At 44.7% G+C, this 26,251-nt stretch overlaps 1 protein-coding gene across 1 annotated transcript in view; it reads left to right on the top strand.

The window, feature by feature from the left end:
• Positions 1–26,251, top strand: part of SETD1A (SET domain containing 1A, histone lysine methyltransferase) — a 350,806-nt gene that overhangs the window by 53,970 nt on the left and 270,585 nt on the right. Inside the window, exon 2 of the mRNA XM_033946630.1 lies at positions 1,479–1,631. Within this exon, the coding sequence (XP_033802521.1) occupies positions 1,494–1,631 (138 nt within the window). The 5' untranslated portion in view covers positions 1,479–1,493. The remainder of the gene's footprint in view (positions 1–1,478; positions 1,632–26,251) is intronic.

Genomic DNA, 26,251 nt, shown 5'->3' on the forward strand with positions numbered 1-26,251 from the left:
CTATTGAGGAAATCTGCAAGGCTGCTACTTGGTCCTCAGTTCATACTTTTACAGACGGGATGGACACTTAGGCCAATCTGTTTTGCAAAATTTGTTTTCCTAATGGCCAACCTTCCCTCCATCCCTCTTTTTTGTTAGCTTGGAGGTCACCCATCAGTCAAGAATATGCTGCCTGCTTGTCCTGGGATAAAGCACAGTTACTTACCGTAACAGGTGTTATCCAGGGACAGCAGGCAGATATTCTTGCGTCCCTCCCACCTCCCCGGGTTGGCTTCTTATCTGGCTTATCTTAACTGGGGACCGCGCGCCTCTGTCGGGCGGGAAGGCACTCGCGCGTGCGCGGTGCGGTCTACTAGAACTTTCCAAGTTCTTAGAGTGCAATCACTCTAAAATTGTCCGTACCGGGGCTCCGTCGGTGCCGTCACCCATCAGTCAAGAATATCTGCCTGCTGTCCCTGGATAACACCTGTTACGGTAAGTAACTGTGCTTTTAGGGTCCTTTTACTAAGTTGCGATAGTGGTTTTAGAATGCGCTTAGCACACGCAGAATTGCCACACGCGCTAGATGCTAACGCCCGCATTGAACTGGTGTTAGTTTTCCTGCATAGCACGGGGTTTGCGCGTGCTAAAAATGCTAGCGCACCTTAGTAAAAGAGGGGGTTAATTTTCCCCACCACCAAATTTCCCCATCCTGCCCCACCCAGCTACTTTTTCATGTCACGCGGCTGGGAAAAATTTCTGGGGAGAACACTGCTATGGACTATTTTACAATTTTATCATTCAAAGCACATTAAGAGGCAAAAATCATGTTCTCTTAAATATTAGTACTGTATTTACTGTCCTCCTGCATAATCTCTAACTCGGATGTTCTATGTGATGCATTTAAGTGCTAATCCCCATTTCCGTCATTGATTCTTTATGTAAGACACTTGGATAAGTCACTTACCCCCCCTTTTTTACAAAACCGCGAAAGCATTTTTTAATGCAGGCTGGCACACTGAATGCTCTGTGCTATTCCCAACTCATAGGAACTATGAGTGTAGGGAGCAGCGCAGAGCATTCAGTTCGCTGGCCTGCGCTAAAAAACACTTTTGCGGTTTTGTAAAAAGGGGGGTTAATTACTTTGTGCATCATTTCTAGTTGTAGTTTAGAAGGATTTTAAGAATGGGATTGAACAGTTTTTCTGGTTCTACCTGCAGTGGATTTTGGGGATGGACACAAAAAAAGAAGAAAAGGTCTCTGCACCAAATATCAAGAGGAAGAAGAGCAGAAATGACCAAAACAAATCAAGCATAGAAGATAGGCTGTATGGCTTCTGCCACCGTTTTCTGTTTAGTCTGTTTTTTATGTCAACCGCCCAGTTCTACAGTCCCTTTCTTTTTCAGCCTGTCTTCATATGATTTTAACATCCACTTATGCTAGTACATTTTAGGTAGCCTTATTAATGTTGCTTATGTATATTTTTTGTGTTCTGGCAGTGTAAATGAATCAAAATGGATCAGGAAAGTGGGGGAGAGCTCCAGAAGGCCCCAAACTTCCAGTGGCGCTGCTATAAGCTTCTGATGGACCCTGTCTTGGGGCGTTCTTCACAGAAGATATATCGCTATGATGGTGTGCACTTCAGTGTCTCTGTAAGTCATTGTGATGCCAGAGGAAAAGGAAAGGGGGGGGAGGAATGAGAACTTTAAAAATATTATTTGCATTGAGCAGTGTGATTGAAATACAGTAGGAGTCGTTAATAACATTGATTGTAAACCTAGCCCTACTGCAGGATGGATTAATCCTTTTATAGTGCATCTCTGCATCTTTACTGCTGCAGCACAGCTGTAAACTGTCAGCCATTTGCTCTTTTTGCCAGCCTTTGCAATGTTCTCGTCGGATATCGGAGCTTAAAGTTATATCTTCTTAATGTCATCATAAGAATCGCCAAGTCTTTTCATATGCTATCAGTATAATAGATGGTATAGGTGGACTGGTAGAGCAGTTTCTCAGATTTTAGGCCAGCCTCCCCCCAAGCCTAGGTCTGTGGCTCTTGGCTTTGTGGTTGAAAACTGTCCCTCCCTCAGCCAGATCAATGATTGAGGTAGAGCAGGGCTGTTAGTTCCCCCTCAGTGACCCGGAACTGTGACCTAGGGGCCCCTTCATGCCATGGACTGTGCTTTAAAAAAAAAAAAAAAGCATTGGGAGGCTAATGTTCTTTCTAGTACAGTTGGTGTGTCATTCTGGATGAATGGGTAATATCCCAGTTCTCGCAAGTTATGCAGAAGTAATCCACTCCAGCTTTGAATTCTTCCTACTTCACCTTCAGTTTTTTTTCTTCTGAATGCGAGCCTGAAGGAGTTTTTCTGATCTGCTCTGCTTATTTCTTTATTTTTATTGGTGGTTTTTTTGGTCATTTTGCCTATTTTGTGTTTCATTTTGGTGCTAAGAGCTCTTCTGATTGAGTTGAGGTCTGCAGCTGCCCAGCCTGCAGAAGAAGTTTTGGAGCTTGAGTCCGTTCCCCTTGTAACATTGCTCATCTGCTGTGTTGCAGGGGCTTGAGTGCAGGCTGTTAGGCATCCGTATTAGGCTCAGCGGGGTCTCGCAGGGTACTGGCTGCGTTTGGGCCCTCCATTTTCTCATCTGTGGGTCCACAGGGGTTGGAGGCTCAATCAGACACCAGTCAAACTGGCAGCCTAAAAATTCAGCACTGGAGGGACATTCAGTTGTGAGACACTGATTTCTTTTCCCAGATCCAGCTCCCTTTGGAAATAGGCAGGCTGCAGCACATTGCCAGCACAGGTCACAGTGCGTAAAGCTATACCGTATTTTCACGCATATATAACGCGCGCGTTATACACGATTTTACAAACCGTGCATAACCTTGCGCGTTATATGCGTGAGCGCGTTTTACAACTTTTTTTTTCCAATCCGATCGGCATCCCCCCTGCGAACCGGCATCCTCCCCCCCCCCCCCCCGCTCGCATCAACCCCCCTTCCCCGTGATCCTACATCCCCCCAGCACCAAACATCTCTTACCCGATTGGGCACCGGCACCAGCACCAATGCACAGGACGTGCCAGTGCCCGAAGATCCTCCCTCGTTGGTTTGGGCTGGGCTGGGCTGGGCTGGGCGGTGCGATGCAGGACAGATAATCCTTCTTCCTGCGCCGGGCTGGACTTTGAGCATTTGCGCATGCTCAAAGCCTTCTGGTCTCGCTCTCTCCGAGATCGAGAATCTCGGAGAGAGCGAGACCAGAAGGCTTTGAGCATGCGCAAATGCTCAAAGTCCAGCCCGGCGCAGGAAGAAGGATTATCTCTCCTGCATTGCACCGCCCAGCCCAGCCCAAACCAACGAGGGAGGATCTTCGGGCACTGGCACGTCCTGTGCATTGGTGCTGGTGCCGGTGCCCAATCGGGTAAGAGATGTTTGGTGCTGGGGGGATGTAGGATCGCGGGGGAGGGGGGGTGACGCGAGAGAGGGCGGAGGATGCCGGTTCGCAGGGGGGATGCCGGATCGGATTGAAAAAAAAAGTTGTAAAACGCGGGTAAGCGAGCGGGGGAGGGGAGGATGCCGGTTCGGAGTAAGCGGGAGGAGGTTTTAGCATGCGCGGTATACGCGTGTGCGCGCTATATTAAATTTTTTAAACATAAATTTGTGTTCCCCGCGCGCTATACCCGTGTGCGCGTTTTACACGGGTGCGCGTTATATGCGTGAAAATACGGTAATAGCCTATGAGGAAAATCTGGGGGGGAGGGGAGGAGGAGGAGAGGATTTGTAAATGTTATTTTTGGTGATTTCTGCTTGTTCCGTGATGTTCCCCCACCTCTAAAATCGCTAGATGTTTTTCATTTTATTTCATTGTTTTGGAGCCATTTTTTGGCCATCGGATTTCCCAAATTGTTTTTGTTTTTATTTTCAAAGTTCTCCAGAAGCTCCAAATCACCTCATTTTGCCTCATAACTGGCAGAGATGGAGTCCACAGGCTATTTTGATCCTAATTCATTCCTGGTTCGCATTGAATGGGTGCCTGAAGAGTGCCCTTGCACCACGTGCCGTGTAGCATACTGTTCTTCAACCGCTGGTCCGCAGGAAATTTCTGCAAGTCTGCGCAGGGCCGGCAAGATTAAGGTGACCATAGGTCCCGTTTTCAGACCTCCTGTCCCGTTGTCCCCACACACAGCTTCGGGACGCCGAAATGTCCCGTTTTCAGGGACAGCGTCCCAAAGCTGTGCTCAGGGACAACGAGACAGGCAATCATTTCCTGTCCCTATCTGTTGTGCAAAAAAAAAAAAAAGCCTCCCTTCTTCCTTTCACCCGGTCTGCTATCTTACCGCCCTGCTGCTGCTATTGCTAAAGCCGACAGGAAGTCTTCTTTCCGACGTCAATTCTGACATCTGAGAGGACGTTCTGGGCCAGCCAATCACTGCCTGGCTGGCCCAGAACGTCCTCTCCCAACGTCAGAATTGATGTCAGAAAGAAAACTTTGTGTCGGCTTTAGCAGTAGCAGCAGCAGCAGGGCTGTAAGATAGCAGCAGACCAGGGAAAAGAAGGAGGGAGGATTTTTTTTTTTTTTGTGCAGCAGAGAGGGAAGGAGGTAGGCAGGCAAGCAGGCTGGCATTGGCTATAGAGGTAGACAGGCAGGCAGGCTGGCTTCGGGGGTGGGAGTGGAACAAAGTCTGGAAGGCAGTGAGGGACATAGGAAGGAGGCACTGGAGGCACTAAAGACATGGGAAGGAGGCACTGGAGGCACTAAAGACATGGGAAGGATGCACTGGGGGCACTAAAGACAGGAAGGGGCACTAAGGACATGTGAAAGAGGCACTGGGGGCACTAAAGACATGGGAAGGATGCACTAGGGGCACTAAAGACAGGAAGGGGCACTAAGGACATGGGAAGGAGGCACTGGGGGCACTAAGGACATAGGAAGGAGGCACTGGGGGCACTAAAGACAGGAAGGGGCACTAAGGATATGGGAAGGAGGCACTGTGGGCACTAAAGACATAGGAAGGGGCACTAAGGACATGGGAAGGAGGCACTGGGGGCACTAAGAACATAAGCCATGCCTCTGCTGGGTCAGACCAGGGGTCCATCCTGCCCAGCAGTCCGCTCACGCGGTGGCCCATCAGGTCCAGGACCTGTATAGTGATCTCTATCTATACCCTTCTATCCTTTTTTCTTCAGGAATTCATCCAATCCTTTCTTGAACCCTAATACCGTACCCTGTCCTATCTCACCCTCTGGAACCGCATTCCAAGCATCCACCACCCTTTGGGTGAAGAAGAACTTCCTAACATTGGTTCTGAATCTGTCCCCTCTTAATTTTTCCGTATGCCCTCTCATTCTTGTAGTTTCTGAAAGTTTGAAGAATCTGTCCCTCTCCACTTTCTCTGTGCCCTTCATGATCTTGTAAGTCTCTATCATGTCCCATCTAAGTCTCTGCTTTTCCAGGGAAAAGAGCCCCAGTTTCTCTAATCTTTCACCATATGAAATTTTTTCCATACCTCTTATCAATCGCGTCGCTCTTTTCTGAACCCTCTCGAGTATCACCATATCGTTCTTAAGGTACGGCGACCAATATCAAACGCAGTACTCCAGATGCGGGCGTACCATTGTCCGGGATGACCTCTTTCGATCTCGTTGTAATGCCTTTTTTGATAATACCCAGCATTCTATTTACCTTCTTAGAGACCGCTGCGCACTGTGCCGATGGCTTCATTGTGTTGTCCACTATTACCTCCAAGTCCTTTTCTTGGGTACTTTCACCCATTACCAGCCCTCCCATCGTATAGCTGTACTTCGGGTTTCTGTTCCCTACATGCAAGATTTTACATTTCTCTACATTAAACTTCATCTGCCGTCTCATCGCCCACTCTTCTAGTGTATTCAGGTCCTTTTGTAATTTCTTGCAGTCCTCTTTAGTCCCAACTCCACTAAATAGTTTGGTGTCGTCTGCGAATTTTATTACTTCACACTTCATCCCTGTTTCTAGATCGTTTATAAATATATTGAACAGCAGCGGTCCGAGTACCGACCCCTGCGGAACACCACTTGTGACCCTCCTCCAGTCAGAGTAGTGGCCCTTCACTCCTATCCTTTTCTTCCTACCTGCCAACCAATTTTGGATCCATCTATGAACTTCTCCTTCCACCCCATGGTTCTTCAGTAGTAGGCATTCATGAGGTACCTTGTCAAAGGCATTTTGGAAATCCAAGTATATGATGTCTATTGGGTCCCCTTTGTCCCTTTATTTGTTAATTCCTTCGAAGAAGTGCAATAAGTTTGTTAGGTACGATATTCCCTTGCAAAAGCCGTGCTGGCTTGTTTTCATCAGTTTGTTTCTATCTAGATGTTCATCAGTGCTTTCTTTTAATAGTGCTTCCATCATCTTCCCCGGAACCGAGGTCAGACTTACTGATCTGTAGTTCCCCGGGTCACCTCTCGATCCTTTTTTAAAGGACATGGGAAGGAGGCACTGGGGGCACTAAGGACATGGAAAGGAGGTAATGGGGGGCACTAAGGATATGGGAAGGAGGTACTAGGGGGCACTAAAGACATGGGAATGAGGCACTGGGGGCACTAAAGACATGGGAAGGAGGCACTGGGGGCACTAAAGACATGGGAAGGAGGCACTGGGGGCACTAAAGACATGGGAAAGAGGCACTGGGGGCACTAAAGACATGGGAAGGAGGCACTGGGGGCACTAAAGACATAGGAAGGGGCATTAAGGACTTGGGAAGGAGGTACTGGGGGCACTAAAGACTTGGGAAGGAAGCACTGGGGGCACTAAAGACAGGAAGGGGCGCTAAGGACATGGGAAGGAGGCACTGGGGGCACTAAGGACATAGGAAGGAAAGAGGGAGGGAATAGAAAGGGACAATTATTGGGCCTGAGTGCAGAAAGAAAGAAATGAAAGAAAGGATTCACAGACGGAAGGAAACGCAGCCAGAGACTCATGAAATCACCAGACAGCAAAGGTAGGAAAAATGATTTTATTTTCAACTAGCTGATGACCCGGCGTTGCACGGGTATTTAATTATAGCAATAACACTGTAAATGGATTCAAATAAAGATACTTTATAGTGGTGAATGAAATTATTGTTTTACAGCTTAATAAAAAGTACAATATTCAAATAATAACGTGAAATATTTGACAAAATGAATACAATACAACTAACGCAAAACGTGATTATAAACAACATTTTTAGTTTCACCTCCAGGAGCAAGAACATATAAATTGTTGGGTGAACCCACCCTTGAGCAAGCAACATAGAGTTGTGGGCCGAGAGACCCCCAGAACATATCACCCCAGGTAGTGAGGGATCTGCATACCAAGTTTTGTTCAAATCGGTCAAGCCGTTTTTGAATTACTGTGAGAATGGCAGCTGTTTACATTTTTTCCATTGACATGAATGGGTGATATCTGATTTTCTGTTTGTAGCTCCGCCCACGTGTGCTGGTGGGCCGCGAGACCCCCAGAACATATCAGCCCAGGTAGTGAGGGACCTGCATACAAAGTTTCGTTCAAATCGGTCAAGCCGTTTTTGAATGACAGTGAGAATGGCAGCTTTTTACATTTTTTCCATTGACATGAATGGGTGAAATCTGATTTTCTGTTTATAGCTCCGCCCATGTGTGCAGGTGGGCCGCGAGACCCCCAGAACATATCACCCCAGGTAGTGAGGGATCTGCATACCAAGTTTCGTTCAAATCGGTCAAGACGTTTTTGAATAACTGTGAGAATGGCAGCTTTTTACATTTTTTCCATTGACATGAATGGGTGAAATCTGATTTTATGTTTGTAGCTCCGCCCACGTGTGCAGGTGGGCCGCGAGACCCCCAGAACATATCATCCCAGGTAGTAAGGGATCTGCATACCAAGTTTCGTTCAAATCGGTCAAGCCGTTTTTGCGTGATCGCGGCACATACACACACACATACATACACACATACATACCTCCGATTTTATATATATAGATTTAGTGATCAAAACGTGTCAGTTTTGAGAATTTATATCTGCTGTCTATATTTTGCACTATATTTGTCTATAGTTACTGAGGTGACCGAGCTCGTGGAGATGGGGCAGAAACAGGGTTTTTAAATTTTAGTCCTAGTAGTTTGCCGGTCCACGGGTGTAAAAAGGTTGAATAACACTGGTGTAGCATGTGAAGGAGAGGTGGGAACGGTTGGCTTAGCTTTTCCCTTTGCTCTCTAGAGCCAAAGAATGGGCAGGAAGTCCGTTGGTTGGGGCTATATTCCTTTTGAAGCCCCAAAATGGCGGTCATCCTAAATGCAGGCATGTGGAGGCTGCAGAGCCCAAGAGACGCAAGCTGGAGTCCTTTACAGGAGATACGCACTGCCTAGTACATTCTCTGGAATTTGTTAATTTAATGTGGAGAGCCTTTCAGGACAGCCGACCTTTAAAGGAAAGTCTGGCAGTGCTTCTGAAGGTGCACAAAGGTAATGCTGGATGGGGGAGGAGGGAAGGGAGAAGAGGTACTGCTGAACATGGGGGAGCAGGGAAGGGGGAAGTGGTACTGCTGGTTGGGGAGGAGGGAAGAGAGAAGGGGTAATGCTGGACAGGAGGAGGAGGGAAGGGGTACTTCTGGACAGGGTGGAGGTAAAAGGAAGGGAGAAGAGGTGCTGCTGGACCTGGCAGAAAGGGGGGAAAGGAAAGGTGCTACACACTGGAAGGGAGGGTGAGATAGTGCATGTGGAGAGAGCATGTTGGGTTGAGGGGTGGGATGGAGAGATGCCACTCGAGGAAAGAGGCAAGGACAGAGAGAGACAGCATGCAGGCGGTAGAAAGTATTGGACTCATGAAGAGGGCGAAATGGATGGGGAGGACAGAAAGGAGGGAAGGAGAAATGTTACACTCTGGAGAAGGGGAAAAGGGCGAAAAGTTGGACTCATGAAGAGAGAGAGAGAGAGAGAGATGTTGGTTGGGGGAGGAAAAGAGGACCAGAGGAAAAGAGAAAAAAAAATGTTGGACTGGTGGAAAGGATGGAGAAATGTTGGACTGGGAAGGATGCCAGAAAGGAGGAAGGGAAGGGAGATGGACTGCAGGGGGCAGAAAGGAGGAAAGGAAAGAGAAATGTTACACTGGAGGGGGGGGGACTGAAGGGAGAGATACCAGCCCAGGGAATGGAAGGAAAGGAGGGGAGTCTGGTAACGCTATAGAAATACGAGAATAGTAGTGGTAGTAGAGAGAGATGCTAGATTATGGGAAGGAGAGGAGAGAGATGCTGGACTAGGAAGGGGGCAAAGAAAGGAGAGAGATGTCAGACCACTGGGGGGGGGAAGAGGGAAGGATAGAGATGTCAGACCATGGAAACAGGAAGGGAAGGGGAGAGAGATAGGAAGGGAAGGTAAAACATGGAAAAGTAGATTTGGAGAAGAAAGCTGAAAAATTGAATGTTAAGTTAATGTCAAAGATAGATGCAAAATGTATATCAAAAAGACTGACTTCAATGAAAAAACTGTCTACAGAGAGTGATCAGTTCATATATAATGCATATTATGAAATTTAATGAATTTAAACATATGAAGACAAGAAATGATCCTTTTTGATTTTTTTGAATGACTTTTGAATAATTGAAATAATATAAGACACATTTTTTTCCATCAAGTTTCAGAGAATCATCAGATACATATGAGATCGCAATGATTGGAAGGTGAACTCTTTCCGCAAAGGTGGCTTTCCAGCCTTCCTTTTTGGAGTTTCTTATCTCTGAGTGCATTATATATGAACTGATCACTCTCTGTAGACAGACGGGAACTTGAAATTATATACACATCTTAAAAGGTTCCAAAGATTGATGTCTGTAGAGTTATGATATGCCCACAAGTTTCAATCACCCAAAGAGGGAATAAGAATAATATGTATTAAAACACATGGTGAAAATGGACATTAGAGATTGATAATACAAGTTTATTTGTTATCATAACGTTTGGAAGTCAATTAAAAAATGTTTACTCCATTTCTTACTATCAACTTTTTTACATGGGGTGGATGCTTTAAGGCTGTATTCTGCAATCTCAACCTAGAAGGCAGAAACGGCAACCTCGTCAATAACAGAAACCACAGGCTGCTCCCCAGAAACCTACACAACCTTTTTTATGTGTTTCTTCAGGGCATAGCCACCGTCAGCATTTCACAGTATTTGCCTCAGCCCGTTGAAGGCTATCTCTAATTTTTTATCACTTGTTGGGAGCTCATAACATCAGACTTCTGGGTCTTAACCATCATTCATCTGGGTTAGACTCCATTTTCACACCTTGCTTCCAGACCATCCTCCAAGAGAGTCTACTTTGGACCCTGCACAGTCCTCCTTTCTTCTCCAGGCGGTTCAAGCTCTTCTCTGCTGAATGCCATTGAGGAAGTTCCTCTCTCTCAGCAGAACCAGGGATTCTACTGCCATTAGTTCTTAGTTCCAAAGAAGATGGGAGGACTGCGACCCATTCTGGATCTTGGAGCTCTCAACAAATTTCTAGTCAAGGAGAAATTTTGCATACTCTCCCTCGCCATGCTTTATCCTCTCCTCAATCAAAATGACTGGCTATGCTCTCTGGATCTCAAGGAAGCCTACACACATATTTCAATTCATCCGGCTTCCAGGAAATATCTAAGAACATAAGAAGTTGCCTCCACTGAGACAGACCAGAGGTCCATCTTGCCCAGCGGTCTGCTCCCGCGGCGGCCCATCAGGCCTAATTGCCTGAACAGTGTCCCTGACTAATTTTGTAACTGCCTCTAATCTTATCCCTATAACCTACCTCTACTCCTATCTGTACCCCTCAATCCCTCTATCTTCCAGGTACCTATCCAAACCTTCTGTAGCGTGCTCCTGCTTATTACATCCTCCGGTAATGCGTTCCATGTATCCACCACCCTCTGGGTGAAAAGAACTTCCTGGCATTTGTTCTAAACCTTCCCCCTTTCAATTTCTCTGAGTGCCCCCTTGTACTTGTGGTTCCCCATAATTTGAAAAATCTGTCCCTGTCTACTCTTTCTATGCCCTTCATGATCTTGAAGGTTTCTATCATGTCTCCTTTAAGTCTCCGCTTTTCCAGATCAGTCAACGTCACTACCACCAGTACAAGGTCCTTCCCTTTGGTCTGGTGTCTTCCCCCAGAGTCTTCACAAAGTGCCTGATTGTAGTGGCCACATCTCTTCAATCACACGGCCTACAATTCTTCCCTTACCTGGATGACTGGTTGATCAATGTTGTATCTTCTCAGGAAGTGGTCAAAACAACATCTCAGACCATCTCTTTTCTTCATGTGCTAGGATTCGAAGTCAACTTTCCCAAGTCACATCTCATTCCGACTCAATGTCTTCAATTTATTGGAGCTATCCTAGACACCACTCATGACAGCGTTTCTCCCTCCGGATTGCCTTCAGGCTCTCATCCTCCTTTGTCAGCAGTTGCTTTCTCTTTAGTCCATTTCTGTAAAACACATGATGATTCTTCTGGGCCACATGGCTTCCATTGTGCTTGTGACACCACTGACATGATTATATCTTCGCACTCCTCGGTGGACCCTTGCCTCTCTATGATCTCAAGCAACGGATCATCTCTCACAGCATATATCTGTAACATCATCTATTCTGCAGTCGCTTCAGTGGTGGATGACCACCTCCAATCTATCCAAAGGTCTCCTTTTTCATTTACCCCCTCATCACAAGGTCATCATGACTGATGCATCCCTTTATGCTTGGGGGGCACATATGGATGATCTCCAGACTCGGGGTCTTTGGATCGCCACAGAGCGGAAATTTCACATCAGTTTCTTAGAGCTCAGAGCTATGTTTTATGCCCTCAAGGCCTTCCATCATCTTCTCTGCCCCCAAGTCCTCCTCCTTCGCACGGACAATCATGTAGCAATGTACTACATAAATAAGCAAGGAGGCATGGGCTCTCTTCTGTTATGCCAGGAAGCCCAGAAAATCTGGACTTGGCAACGGCTTACAACCTTTTCTTAAAGGCTGTCTTCATTCAAGGGGAGAAGAATTCCCTAGCAGACAACCTGAGCAGAATTCTTCAGCCTCACAAATGGACTCTCAACTCTGCAACTATCCAGTCCATCTTTGCTCAATGGGGCACTCCACAAGTGGACTTGTTTGCAGCTCCCCAGAATCATCAGTTGCCCCAGTTTTGCTCCAGACTTTTTTTTTTTTTCCTATGTTTCTATGTTTGTTTGTTTTTTTCTATGTTACTCTCCTCTCCGTCTGGAAGCAGATGCGTTTTTCCTGGATTGGACCGGCCTGTTTCTATATGCATTTCCTCCAGTCCCTCTCATGTTGAGGATTCTGTTCAAATTCAGATGAGAGGCGGCCACCATGATTCTCATAGCTCCTCGGTGGCTCAGGCAGTATTGATTCTCCCTTCTACTTCAGCTCCAGGGAGCTCATACCTCTTCCAGTTTTTTCTACTCCGTTTACTCAGCGTCAGGAATTACTTCTACATCCCAACCTGAATCATTGCACCTGACAGATTGGTTTCTCTTGGGCTGAATCCATCTGACTAACAACCATGGAAGTGAGCCTTGAAGATGTACACAGGCAGATAGATAAATTAAAAACAGACAAATCCCCGGGTCCGGACGGAATCCATCCAAGGGTTCTGAAGGAATTAAAAGAGGAGATAGCAGAACTACTGCAGCAAATTTGCAATCTATCCCTGAAAACAGGCGTGATCCCGGAGGACTGGAAGATAGCCAATGTTATGCCCATCTTTAAAAAGGGATCAAAAGGTGACCCAGGAAATTACAGACCGGTGAGTCTGACCTCGGTACCGGGGAAAATGGCAGAAACACTGATAAAAGAAAAAATTGATGAACATTTTGAAAAAAACGAATTGCTGATGACCAGCCAACACGGGTTCTGCAAGGGAAGATCATGCCTAACTAACTTATTGCACTTCTTCGAAGGAATTAACAAACGGATGGACAACGGAGACCCCATAGACATCATATATCTTGATTTCCAAAAAGCCTTTGACAAGGTGCCCCATGAACGCCTACTCCGGAAACTGAAGAACCATGGGGTGGAAGGAGATGTACATAAATGGATCAGAAGCTGGTTGGCGGGTAGGAGACAGAGGGTGGGAGTGAAGGGCCACTACTCGGACTGGAAAAAGGTCACGAGTGGGGTCCCACAGGGCTCAGTACTAGGGCCGCTGCTATTTAATGTATTCATAAATGATCTAGAAACAGGGACGAAGTGTGAGATAATAAAATTTGCAGATGACACTAAACTATTTAGTAGAGCTCGGACTAAAGAAGACTGTGAAAAACTGCAAAGGGACTTGAACAAACTAGAGGAATGGGCAACGAGATGGCAGATGAAGTTCAATGTTGAGAAATGTAAAGTATTACATGTGGGAAACAGAAACCCGAGGTACAACTATACGATGGGAGGGATGTTTTTAAATGAGAGTACTCAAGAAAGGGACCTGGGGGTGATAGTGGACTTGACAATGAAGCCGTCGGCACAGTGCGCAGCGGCTGCTAAGAAGGCAAATAGAATGCTAGGCATCATCAAAAAGGGTATTACAACCAGAACGAAAGAAGTTATCTTGCCATTGTATCGAGCGATGGTGCGTCCGCATCTGGAGTACTGCGTCCAATATTGGTCGCCGTACCTTAGGAAGGATATGGCGATACTCGAAAGGGTTCAGAGGAGAGCGACACGTCTGATAAAAGGGATGGAAAACCTTTCATACGCTGAGAGATTGGAAAAACTGGGACTTTTTACCCTGGAGAAGAGAAGACTTAGAGGGGATATGATAGAGACTTACAAGATCATGAAGGGCATAGAGAGAGTAGAGAGGGACAGATTCTTCACACTTTCAAAAAATAAAAGAACAAGAGGGCATTCAGAAAAGTTGAAAGGGGACAGATTCAGAATGAATGCTAGGAAGTTCTTCTTTACCCAGCGTGTGGTGGACACCTGGAATGCGCTTCCAGAGGGCGTGATAGGGCAGAGTACGGTACTGGGGTTCAAGAGGGAATTGGACAACTTTCTCCTGGAAAAGGGAATAGAGGGGTATAGATAGAGGATTACTGCACAGGTCCTATACCTGTTGGGCCACCGCGTGAGCGGACTGCTGGGCACGATGGACCTCAGGTCTGACCCAGTAGAGGCATTTCTTATGTTCTTATGTTCTCCCAGCCTGTTCGACATATTATTGATGCTTCCAGAAAACCAGCCACTCAACAATGTTACCAACAAAAGTGGACTAGATTCTCTTTCTGGAGTCTTCTTCATCATAATCTCACTTCCTTGTCAGTAGAATTGGTGTTAGACTATCTACTCCATTTATCTGACTCTGGTCTCAAGTCTACATCTATCAGAGTCCATCTCGGTGCTATTACAGCCTTTCACATGCCAGTCGAGGAAAAAAACCTCTTAATGCTCATCCTTTGGTCTCCAGATTCATGAAAGGAATTTTCAATGTTAAACCACCTCTCAAGCCTCCACTTGTCGTTTGGGACCTTAATATGGTTCTTTCCAGGTTGATGAATCCACCATTTGAACCCATGGCTACAACTCATCTCAAGTTCCTTACCTGGAAAGTGGTATTCCTTATTGCTCTTACCTCTACCAGGAGGGTCAGTGACTTACAAGCATTGGTGGCAGATTGACCCTCCACAGTTTTTCACCACGATAAAGTAGTATTGCGCACTCATCCAATGTTTCTTCCGAAAGTTGTCAGAGTTTCATCTTAATCAATAGATTGTTCTATCAGTGTTTTATCTTAAGCCTCATTCTCATGCTGGAGAAACCGCTTTGCACACTGAACTGTAAACGTGCTTTAGCCTTCTACATCGACAGGACAAAGCCTCATAGAACATCTCCCCAACTCTTCATCTCATTTGATTCTAGCAAGTTGGGGCATCCTGTTTCAAAGAGAACAACTTCCAACTGGCTGGCTGCCTGTATCTCATTCTGTTATGCTCAGACTGGACTGGCACTGGAGAGTCATGTCACAGCCCACAAAATTAGAGCTATGGCAGCTTCTGTTGCTTTCCTTAGATCTATTCCCGTTGAGGAAATCTGTAAAGCTGCCACCTGGTCCTCAGTTCATACACTTCTCGCTATTGTCTGGAGTCTTTCTCCAGACGGGATGGGCACTTCGGCCAATCTGTATTACAAAATGTATTTTCCTAAAGGCCATTCTTGTTAGCTTGGAGGACACCCCTCAGTGAGAATATACTGTCTGCTTGTCCTAGGATAAAGCACAGTTACTTACCATAATAGGTGTTATCCAGGGACAGCAGGCAGATATTCGTATAACCCACCTACTTCCCCGGGTTGGCTTCTTAGCTGGCTTATCTTAACTGAGGGACTGCGTGCCTACGTCGGGCGGGAAGGCACTAGCACATGCGCGGTGCAGGCTATCGCGAACTTTCCAAAGACTTAGTATCGATGCACTTTCAAGTGTCTGTACAGGGGCTCCGTCAGTGTTGTCACCCATATGTGAAAATATCTGCCTGCTTTCCCTGGATAACACCTGTTATGGTAAGTAACTGTGCTTTATCTGTACAACATCCCAAAATTAATGAAAATTACCCACTGCAGCAGTCCTAGGATTTCTAGTCCCAAATGCTAGCTTTAGTTGGGCTGCGACATCCCAAACACTGAGTATAACAGCCTTTTAAAAGTTGTCAAAATGGTGCCAGACACACTTCAACACAGACTTCCAATACATTAAACAGGCAAGTGGCTTATCCTTTGGAGCTGTTTGGTATTGTAGTTATCTCAGTAAAGCCCATGTTTTTTTTATTTTTAAATTTTTTATTCATTTTTACATATTACAACAAGTGTAACAGGAAAAGACATATGATCTTATAAATACACACTTGATTTTCCTTAATATAACATTTAAAATACAACATATCATTCTATATTCATATTCTGTAATATCTTGAATATTATGTAATACATCCAATATGTAAGACAATTAATATTAAAATAGAAAACCTTCCCATCCCCTCCCCACCCATTGCAGAAATACCAACCTAATACAGCAAAAATATTGAGAAATTTATATATATTATGAGATTATGAGATGAATAAAATAATACCCACCCACATCCCTTCCTAACAAAAGCCCATGTATTATTTGTTCCACAAGACTTTTTTATTTCAGAAATGTTATGACATCTGAAATTCAGTTTGTTTAAGGATGATTTGTAATTTGTTTATTTAACTATTTAAAGCTCTATTTTATAAGGAAGATGTGGCATACATGATCAATGCTTAGGTTAGATCTAACGCAACACAATGAAATCGCTTTCGGGGTTCTGCTGCACGGGGGATGGGAGGGAGGGATAGAAAGATGCTGCACAAGGGGATGGGTGAGAGATGATTGTTGTACACACACACACAAAAATAAGACATCCCCCGAAAATAAGCCCTAGTGCATTTTTTGGACCCAAAATTAATATGACAGTCTTATTTTCAGGGAAACACGGTATTTACGAGAGGGGAGGGAAGACAGGGGTTTTGTTGATCCTTGTTCTATATTTGTGATTTATAAAATGACAGTTGTACAGAATATTGTTTCTTTAATAAAATAATTTCAATATAAAATCATAGCTATTCGAGGCTTGTGTGGATGGGAACAGTCAGAGCTTGAGAGGATGGAGCAGTGCCAGGGATGGAGATCGTGGGGACGGGGTAGTGATGGAGATGGAACTTGCAGGGACAGAGCAGTGATGGGGACAGATCTTTTCCTTGCATCATTCTCTAGCAGGAATCTTCTCTTTTGTCCAGCTGCAGTGTGAGCTGATGCATGGCAACAGGTAGTTCTACGAGTATTCTATTACTGTCTATGGCAGCCTGGCGTTTGGTCCCCTCAAGGTACAGGTGGTAAACCTCTTTTATCCCAGGACAAGCAGGCAGCATATTCTTACGTATGGGTGACATCATCCATGGAGTCCCGATGTGGACAGCTGCAAAAGCATTTTTTGCTTGAAGGACTTTAGAAAGTTCGCGACTGACTGCACCGCGCATGCGCGAGTGCCTTCCATCCTGACATAGGGTGCGCATCTCCTCAGTTGTCGTTTTTCTGTGGATCTGTGAAGTCGTTTTCCAACGCTCTGCGTGGGTTTCGGCTCATCTTAAATTCCTCACTTGGAAAGTGGTCTTTTTAATCTCCAACATTTCTGCACGTCTAGCGAATGAGCTTCAAACCTTGGTGTTAGACCCATCTTTTACGGTTTTTCACCATGTTAGGTGGTTATCCACACTCATCCAAAATTCTTACCAAAAGTGATCTAGGTGTTTCATCTCAACAAGTCTATTGTGTTAACGGTTTTCTTTTCAAAACCTCATTCACACCCTGTTGAGACAGCTCTTCATACCTTGGATTGCAAACAAGCCTTGGCTTATTATTTACAAAGGACTCAATCTCACAGAACATGCGTGCTGCGGGCAGTCGTGAAGTTTTTCAAACTTAGTGACAGTTCACTTGTCAACCTGTCTGTACCAGGCTCTGTGGATGACGTTACCCATATGTGAGACTATCTGCCTGCTGTCCCCAGATAACACCTGTTACGGTAAGTAACTGTGCTTTTTTTTTTTGGGGGGGGGGGGAGGGCTTTAGAACACAGACAAGAAAATCCCTTTACTAGCATATAAGGGATTTCCCTGCTTTAGCATACACAGAAAGCTGGGGAATGGTAAAGATGCTGGTTGTCTGGTCCGAGGCAGGACCAGACAAGGAGCCAAATCTGCACGCATCTGCCATGTGGTTGATATGACAACAAACAGGCGCTGTGGTTCTTGCAAGCCCTAGTAGCAGAATAAAACTCCCAGTTCTGTCTATTCCAATGCAGTGGACCATTTCCGACTTTGGGTACAGCAGCCATTTTGTTGCTGCTTTTCAGTCACTAGAAGGGTCTCCATCTCCCTTGGAGATTGGCGGTACGGGTGGGGGTTCCTTCCTCACAACCCCCTTTGGATGCAACTGTGTCTCTGGTGTCCACATGTAATTTTTGGCTTCAGAGCTTGGCTTTGTTGGTCAAGCAAGCCCTGAAGGGAATACAAGGGGATTTCAACCCTTAGCATGAGCCTCATGGGAAGGTGACTTAACAGGGGTCCTGCTTTAGGGTCTGGTGACTCAGGAGGTATAGGAGAACCCAGATGCCATTTTGGACTCCCAGTCCCCTACAGATTTGGATTCTGAGGGGCCCCACTCCCCACCTTGGGAAGCTGAGGAGAAGCACTCACATGTTTGTTTGAGAGCTTCTATACTGCTACTAATGACTGGGCAATCAATTCAGAGCAGTTTAGATGAGCTTCTGTAAAGGTGTATCTAGATGTGGTATACAGACCCCCCAAGACAACAGGAAGACATGGACGCAGAATTAATTGAAGACATAGAGAATATCACTCTACGAGGAGAAGCTGTACTGCTAGGGGACTTCAATATGCCTGATGCAGACTGGAACTCATTTTCAGCGACAACCATCGGTAGCAGGAGGCTCTTAACCTCCATAAAGGTAGCACGTCTCAAACAAATGGTAACGGAGCCCACTAGGGCCCAGCGATCCTCGACCTGGTACTCACCAACGGGGAAAGCGTCTCAGAGGTCTCAGTAGGAGATACGCTAGCCTCCAGCGACCACAACATAGTAAGGTTCAACCTTAGGAAAGGCTTCTCTAGATCAAACACGAAAACAAAGGTACTCAATTTCCGGGGCACAGACTTCGCACGCATGGGAGATTTCGTCCATCGGACGCTGCAGGACCAAGCGGAGACCGATGATGTAAAAGCTAAGTGGATAACATTGAAATCAACCATACATGAAGCAACTAGCCACTTCATAAAATCAGTAAATAAACGACAAAGAAACAATAAACCCCAATGGTTCACCGCGGAAATCTCGCACCTCATTAAGGAGAAGAAAAAAGCGTTTCTCTCCTACAAGCGCACGGAGAAAAGAGAGGCAAAGGTAGAATATAGGACCAGGTCTACAGCGGTCAAAATGGCAGTTAGGGAGGCAAAACTTTGAGTGGAAGAAATTCTGGCAAAAAACATTAAAAAGGGGGACAAATCCTTCTTCAGGTATATTAGTGACAGAAAAAGGAACACAGGAGGGATAGTACGCCTTAGAAGACCGGACGGAAGTTACGTGGAAGCAGATTCCGATAAAGCCGAACTACTGAATGAATACTTCTGCTCAGTCTTCATCTGTGAGGCACCGGGACATGGTCCGCAGTTGAAGGCAACACAAAGCACAGAAGACCAGTTTCAGAATTTTGAGTTCACACCAGGTGAAGTTTACAGTGAACTGGCAAGACTCAAGGTGAACAAAGCCATGGGACCAGACAATTTGCACCCAAGAGTGCTCAGAGAATTGAGCGATGTCCTGGCGAAACTGTTGGCTGAGCTATTCAATCTCTCCCTAAGTAAGGGGAAAGTTCCCCTGGACTGGAAATTAGCTAATGTCGTTCCTCTGTATAAAAAGGGTTGCAGGGCAGAGGCTGCGAATTATAGACCGGTGAGTCTCACATCAATAGTGTGCAAACTCATGGAAACACTAATTAAAAGCAAATTGGACACTATCTTGAATTAAGGGAATCTTCGGGATCCCAGTCAGCATGGATTCACCAAGGGTAGGTCCTGCCAATCCAATCTCATCAGCTTCTTTGACTGGGTAACAAGAAAGTTGGACTTGGGAGAGTCTTTGGACGTCGTGTACCTGGACTTCAGTAAAGCTTTTGACAGTGTCCCACACCGCAGGCTGCTAAGCAAGATGGAATCATAGTAACATAGTAGATGATGGCAGATAAAGACCCGAATGGTCCATCCAGTCTGCCCAACCTGATTCAATTTAAATTTTTAAATTTTTTCTTCTTAGCTATTTCTGGGCAAGAATCCAAAGCTTTACTCTGTACTGTGCTTGGGTTTCAACTGCCGAAATCTCTGTTAAGACTTATTCCAGCCCATTTACGCCCTCCCAGCCATTGAAGCCCTCCCCAGCCCATCCTCCACCAAACGGCCATATACAGACACAAACCGTGCAAGTCTGCCCAGTACTGGCCTTAATTCAATATTTAATCTTATTTTCTGATTCTAGACCCTTTGTGTTCATCACACGCTTCTTTGAACTCAGTCACAGTTTTACTCTCCACCACCTCTCTCGGGAGCGCATTCCAGGCATCCACCACCCTCTCCGTAAAGTAGAATTTCCTTACATTGATCTTGAATCTACCACCCCTCAACCTCAAATTATGTCCTCTGGTTTTACCATTTTCCTTTCTCTGAAAAAGATTTTGTTCTACGTTAATACCCTTAAAATATTTGAACATCTGAATCATATCTCCCCTGTCTCTCCTTTCCTCTAGGGTATACATATTCAGGGCTTCCAGTCTTTCCTCATACGTCTTCTGGCGCAAGCCTCCTATCATTTTCGTCGCCCTCCTCTGGACCACCTCAAGTCTTCTTATGTCCTTCGCCAGATACGGTCTGCAAAATTGAACACAATACTCCAAGTGGGGCCTTACCAATGACCTGTACAGGGGCATCAACACCTTCTTCCTTGTACTGACTACGCCTCTCTTTATACAGCCCGGCATCCTTCTGGCAGCAGCCACTGCCTAGTCACACTGTTTTTTCACCTTTAGATCTTCGGACACTATCACCCCAAGGTCCCTCTCCCCGTCCGTGCATATCAGCTTCTCTTCTCCCAGCATATACGGTTCCTTCCTATTATTAATCCCAAATGCATTACTCTGCATTTCTTTGCATTGAATTTTAGTTGCCAGGCATTAGACCATTCCTCTAACTTTTGCAGATCCTTTTTCATCTTTTCCACTCCCTCTTCGGTGTCTACTCTGTTACAAATCTTGGTATCATCTGCAAAAAGGCACACTTTTCCTTCTATCCCTTCAGCATTGTCACTCACAAACATATTGAACAGGATTGGCCCCAGCACTGATCCCTGAGGGACTCCACTACTCGCCTTTCCTTCCTTCGAGTGACTTCCATTAACCACCACCCTCCGACGTCTGTCCGACAGCCAGTTTCTGACCCAGTTCACCACTTTGGGTCCTAACTTCAGCCCTTCAAGTTTGTTCAACAGCCTCCTATGAGGAACTGTATCAAAGGCTTTGCTGAAATCCAAGTAAATTACATCTAGCATATGTCCTCGATCCAGCTCTCTGGTCACCCAATCAAAAAATTCAGTCAGGTTCGTTTGGCACGATTTACCTTTTGTAAAGCCATGTTGCCTCGGATCCTGTAACCCATTAGATTAAAGGAAGTACACTATCCTTTCTTTCAACAAAACTTCCATTATTTTTCCAACAACTGAAGTGAGGCTCACCGGCCTGTAGTTTCCTGCTTCATCCCTGTGACCACTTTTATGAATAGGGACCACATCCGCTCTCCTCCAATCCCCAGGAATCACTCCCGTCTCCAGAGATTTGTTGAACAAGTCTTTAATAGGACTCGCCAGAACCTCTCTAAGCTCCCTTAGTATCCTGGGATGGATCCCGTCTGGTCCCATCGCTTTGTTCACCTTCAGTTTTTCAAGTTGCTCATAAACACCCTCCTCCGTGAACGGCGCAGAATCTACTCCATTTTCTCGTGTAACTTTGCTAGACAATCTCGGTCCTTCTCCAGGATTTTCTTCTGTGAACACAGAACAGAAGTATTTGTTTAGCACATTTGCTTTCTCCTCATCACTTTCCACATATTGGTTCCCAGCATCTTTTAGCCTAGCAATTCCATTTTTCATATTCCTCCTTTCACTAATATATCTGAAAAAATTTTTGTCTCCCTTTTTTACATTTTTAGCCATTTGTTCTTCCGCCTGTGCTTTCGCCAGACGTATCTCTCTCTTGGCTTCTTTCAGTTTCACCCTGTAGTCCTTTCTGCTCTCCTCTTCTTGGTTTTTATATTTCACGAACACCAACTCTTTCGCCTTTATTTTCTCAGCCACTAGGTTGGAGAACCATATCGGCTTCCTTTTTCTCTTGTTTTTATTGATTTTCTTCACATAAAGGTCCGTAGCCATTTTTATCGCTCCTTTCAGCTTAGACCACTGTCTTTTCCACTTCTCTTATGTCCTCCCATCCTAACAGCTCTTTCTTCAGGTACTCTCCCATAGCATTAAAGTCCATACGTTTGAAATCTAGGACTTTAAGTATCATGCGGCCGCTCTCCACTTTAGCCGTTTTATCAAACCAAACCGTTTGATGATCGTTACTTCCCAGGTGAGCACCCACTCGAACATTAGAGATACTCTCTCCATTTGTTAGGACCAGATCCAATATCGCTTTTTCCCTTGTGGGTTCCGTCACCATTTGTCTGAGCAGAGCCTCTTGAAAGGCATCCACAATCTCCCTACTTCTTTCTGATTCTGCAGACGGAACATTCCAGTCTGCATCCGGCAGGTTGAAATCTCCCAACAGCAGAACCTCCTCTTTCCTTCCAAACTTTTGGATATCCACAATCAGATCCTTATCAATTTGCTGCGATTGAGTCGGAGGTCTGTAGACTACACCCACATAGATAGAAGTTCCTTCTTCTCTTTTCAGAGCAATCCATATCGCTTCTTCCTCTCCCCAGGTCCCTTGCATTTCGGTCACTTGGATATTGATCTTTACATAGAGAGCTACTCCTCCACCTTTTTGACCATCTCTGTCCTTCCTAAAAAGATTATATCCCGGTGTGTTTGCATCCCATCCATGTGATTTACTGAACCATGTCTCTGTGATAGCGATAATATCTAGATCTGCCTCTAACATCAGGGCTTGCAGATCATGAACTTTGTCGCTTAGACTGCGAGCATTTGTGGTCATCGCTTTCCAGCTATTTTTCAGCGATAATCTCCTTTTTCGTATGGATTTTTGTTTCGTTTCACTTTCCGTTGTAATACTAAGAACACACCGAAAAAAATGGGCAGCTAAAAACGAGTCAACATGGCTTCTGCAAGGGCAGGTCATGCCTCACAAACTTATTGTACTTCTTTGAGGGAGTGAACAGCCAGGTGGATAGAGGGGAATCTATAGACATCATTTACCTTGACTTCCAAAAAGCCTTCGACAAGGTACCACACGAGAGACTGCTTAAGAAGATATGGATCCACGGCGTGCAAGGGGAGGTCCACCGATGGATCAAAAACTGGCTGGCAAACAGGAAGCAGAGGGTTGACATAAAGGGCCATTACTCAGACTGGAAAGGGGTCACGAGTGGAGTTCCGCAGGGGTCGGTGCTGGGACCGCTCCTGTTCAATATCTACATAAACGACCTAGAGACGGGTACCAAGTGTGAGGTCATTAAATTTGCAGATGACACCAAACTATACAGCAGGGCTCAAACCAGGGAAGACTGCGAAGATCTCCAAAAGGATCTAACGCAGCTGGAAAAGTGGGCCGAAAAATGGCAAATGAGCTTCAACATAGGAAAATGCAAGGTCATGCACGTGGGGAAAAAGAACCCGATGTTCACATACAAAATGGGGGGAACACCACTAGGTGTCAGTAACCTGGAGAGAGACCTGGGAGTGATGGTAGATGCAACACTGAAGGCATCGGTGCAGTGCGCCACAGCCTCAAAGAAAGCAAACAGAATGTTGGGTATCATAAAGAAGGGTATTACGACCAGGACGAAGGAAGTCATCATGCCGCTGTATCGTGCAATGGTGCGGCCGCATCTGGAGTACTGTGTCCAGTACTGGTCGCCATACCTCAAGAAGGACATGGCAGTACTTGAGGGAGTACAGAGAAGAGCAACTAAACTGATAAAGGGAATGGAAAATCTCCCATATACCGACAGATTGAAGCAGTTGGGACTTTACTCCCTGGAAAAGCGGAGACTTAGAGGAGACATGATAGAAATATGGTTAACTCAGGGAGATGATGCTTATATCACTCAGGCTTGCCCACCTAATTATACAGCATATTTTCAACCCCGCCCAAACAAAAAGGGAGGTGGACTAGCAATTATACATCATGCTTCAATTCCTATTCAGGTAAATACCGCCAACCTTTTTTCTTACACTCCTATTGAATCTCTCCAATTTTCTATTAAACTCCCCTCTCCTCTTAACTTTCTTCTTATCTATTTACCCCCTCCAATAACTAAAGTCTCTCTTTCATCTCTTATCTCCACTTTAACTGATTTCAATATCGCCTATCCTGAGTCAATAATACTCGGAGATTTTAATATCCACTTCAACTGTCCTAATCACTTTAACACTTCTGAACTCTTAACCTCGATAGCTGATTTATCTCTATCACCTCTTATTCATACGCCCACTCATTCAGCAGGAAATACTCTAGACATGATTCTTTGCCCAACCACCATGACCCATTTTTTTCACACTTTCGATTTCATCCCTGTACCATGGTCAGATCATACACTAATTATATGGCAATCAAATATTCCAAATCATTCAAATCCCATTAATCAGACAAATAATTCCTCTTTCTCTCGTAATCTAAATAACATAACTCTCTCCGCCATACAATCCTCTTTTGCTTTAAATCTCACAGATTTCTCTTCCCTTCCAATCACTGAACAATTTTCTAATTGGGAAACAGCTACGAAAACCCTATTAGACTCATTAGCTCCTTCATCTGACAAACAAAATAAACCCACTCTCAACACTTCCTCAAGAAAACAACAACCCTGGTTTAACGAAAACTTGATCCTCCTCCGACGACAAGTCCGGACGGCAGAAAACAAATGGCGCAAATCTCGTTATAACAGTCACCTTCTTTCTTTTAAAGAAAAAGCTTCTCACTATAAAAAGACCATTCAACAGACTAAAAAGGACTACTATTCAAAACTCATCTCTACTACCAGTAATTCATCTACTCTTTTCAGTATTGCCCAATCTCTCTCAAAGTATTCTAAAAAAAAACTTCCTCCTCCTGCCTCAGATATACCATCTGCTGATGAACTTTCCCTATTCTTTGACAACAAAGTCACTACTATTCGTACCCATCTCGGACCTTCCCTTCCTGCTTTTAAGGTTCCTAATAACAATGATCCAACTTTCCTACCTCTCAGTTCTTTCTCAAATTTCAAAGTACCTTCACTAACACAACTATCCACTGTTTTACAATCTATAAACTTACCTAATAACATCACTGAAAGTTTTCCTCCTCATCTTATCAAAAGATTTTTTTTCTTTCTTTGGACCCTATATTAGGGAAATGATCTCCAAATCCTTTTCTGACTGTTGCGTTCCTACCGTATGGAAATCAGCTCTAGTTTTTCCAAAATTGAAACAATACAACACTGATCCTTCTTTACCTAACAATTATCGTCCCATTGCCAATCTGCCTTTAATTTCTAAACTTACCGAAAAAGTGATTCATTCTCAATTATCAGATTTCTTTGATCAAACACATGCCCTACATCCTTATCAGACTGGCTTTCAAACTTCTCATTCTACTGAACTATCATTACTAGGTCTCATTTCTACTATACAATACTCTCACGATCATCTAAAATCGGTTATACTAATCTCACTTGACTTATCTGCAGCTTTTGATACCATTGACCATTCTTTACTCCTATCTAGATTAGCAGACTGTAACATCACAGGTCCCGCTCTCAACTGGTTTATTTCTTACTTTCATCAACGCAACTTTAAAGTTCATATAAAAAACCAAACTTCTCCTTCAGTAACTCAAACTTTTGGAGTTCCTCAGGGCTCTATTTTATCCCCACTTCTATTTAACATTTTTCTATCCCCTCTTCTTTCTCTGGCACAATCACTAGGATTCTCAATTTTCGCCTACGCTGACGATATCCAGCTACTCTACCCCATTAATACTTCAAACTCTTCAGATATTAATGATCTTAACTCTAAATTAGATATCATAAGTGATTGGCTGTTCTCTAATAAACTTTCACTTAATGTTGCTAAATCTTGTGGCTTACTCCTTCCTATTAAAAAATCCGAAACCTTACCAGGAACTATCTACATCAAATCCACACCCTTACATATGGATACTAAAATAAAATTACTGGGCGTTACTCTAGACAGAGATCTCACCTTCCATGATCACATAAGTACAGTAGTAAAAACTTGTTTCTTTAAACTTCGTATCATTCGTTCACTCATTTCCATCCTAAATACCGACTCGATCAAGATCCTTATTCATTCTTTAGTTATCTCTCATTTAGACTACTGCAATTCATTATTAAATGGACTACCCCAAAAAGAACTCCGCCGTTTGCAGATTATACAAAATACCGCTATCAAACTCATTTACAAAATAGGTAAATTCGAACACG

This window comes from Geotrypetes seraphini, chromosome 5, assembly GCF_902459505.1.
Source record: "Geotrypetes seraphini chromosome 5, aGeoSer1.1, whole genome shotgun sequence".
NCBI lineage: Eukaryota > Metazoa > Chordata > Amphibia > Gymnophiona > Dermophiidae > Geotrypetes > Geotrypetes seraphini.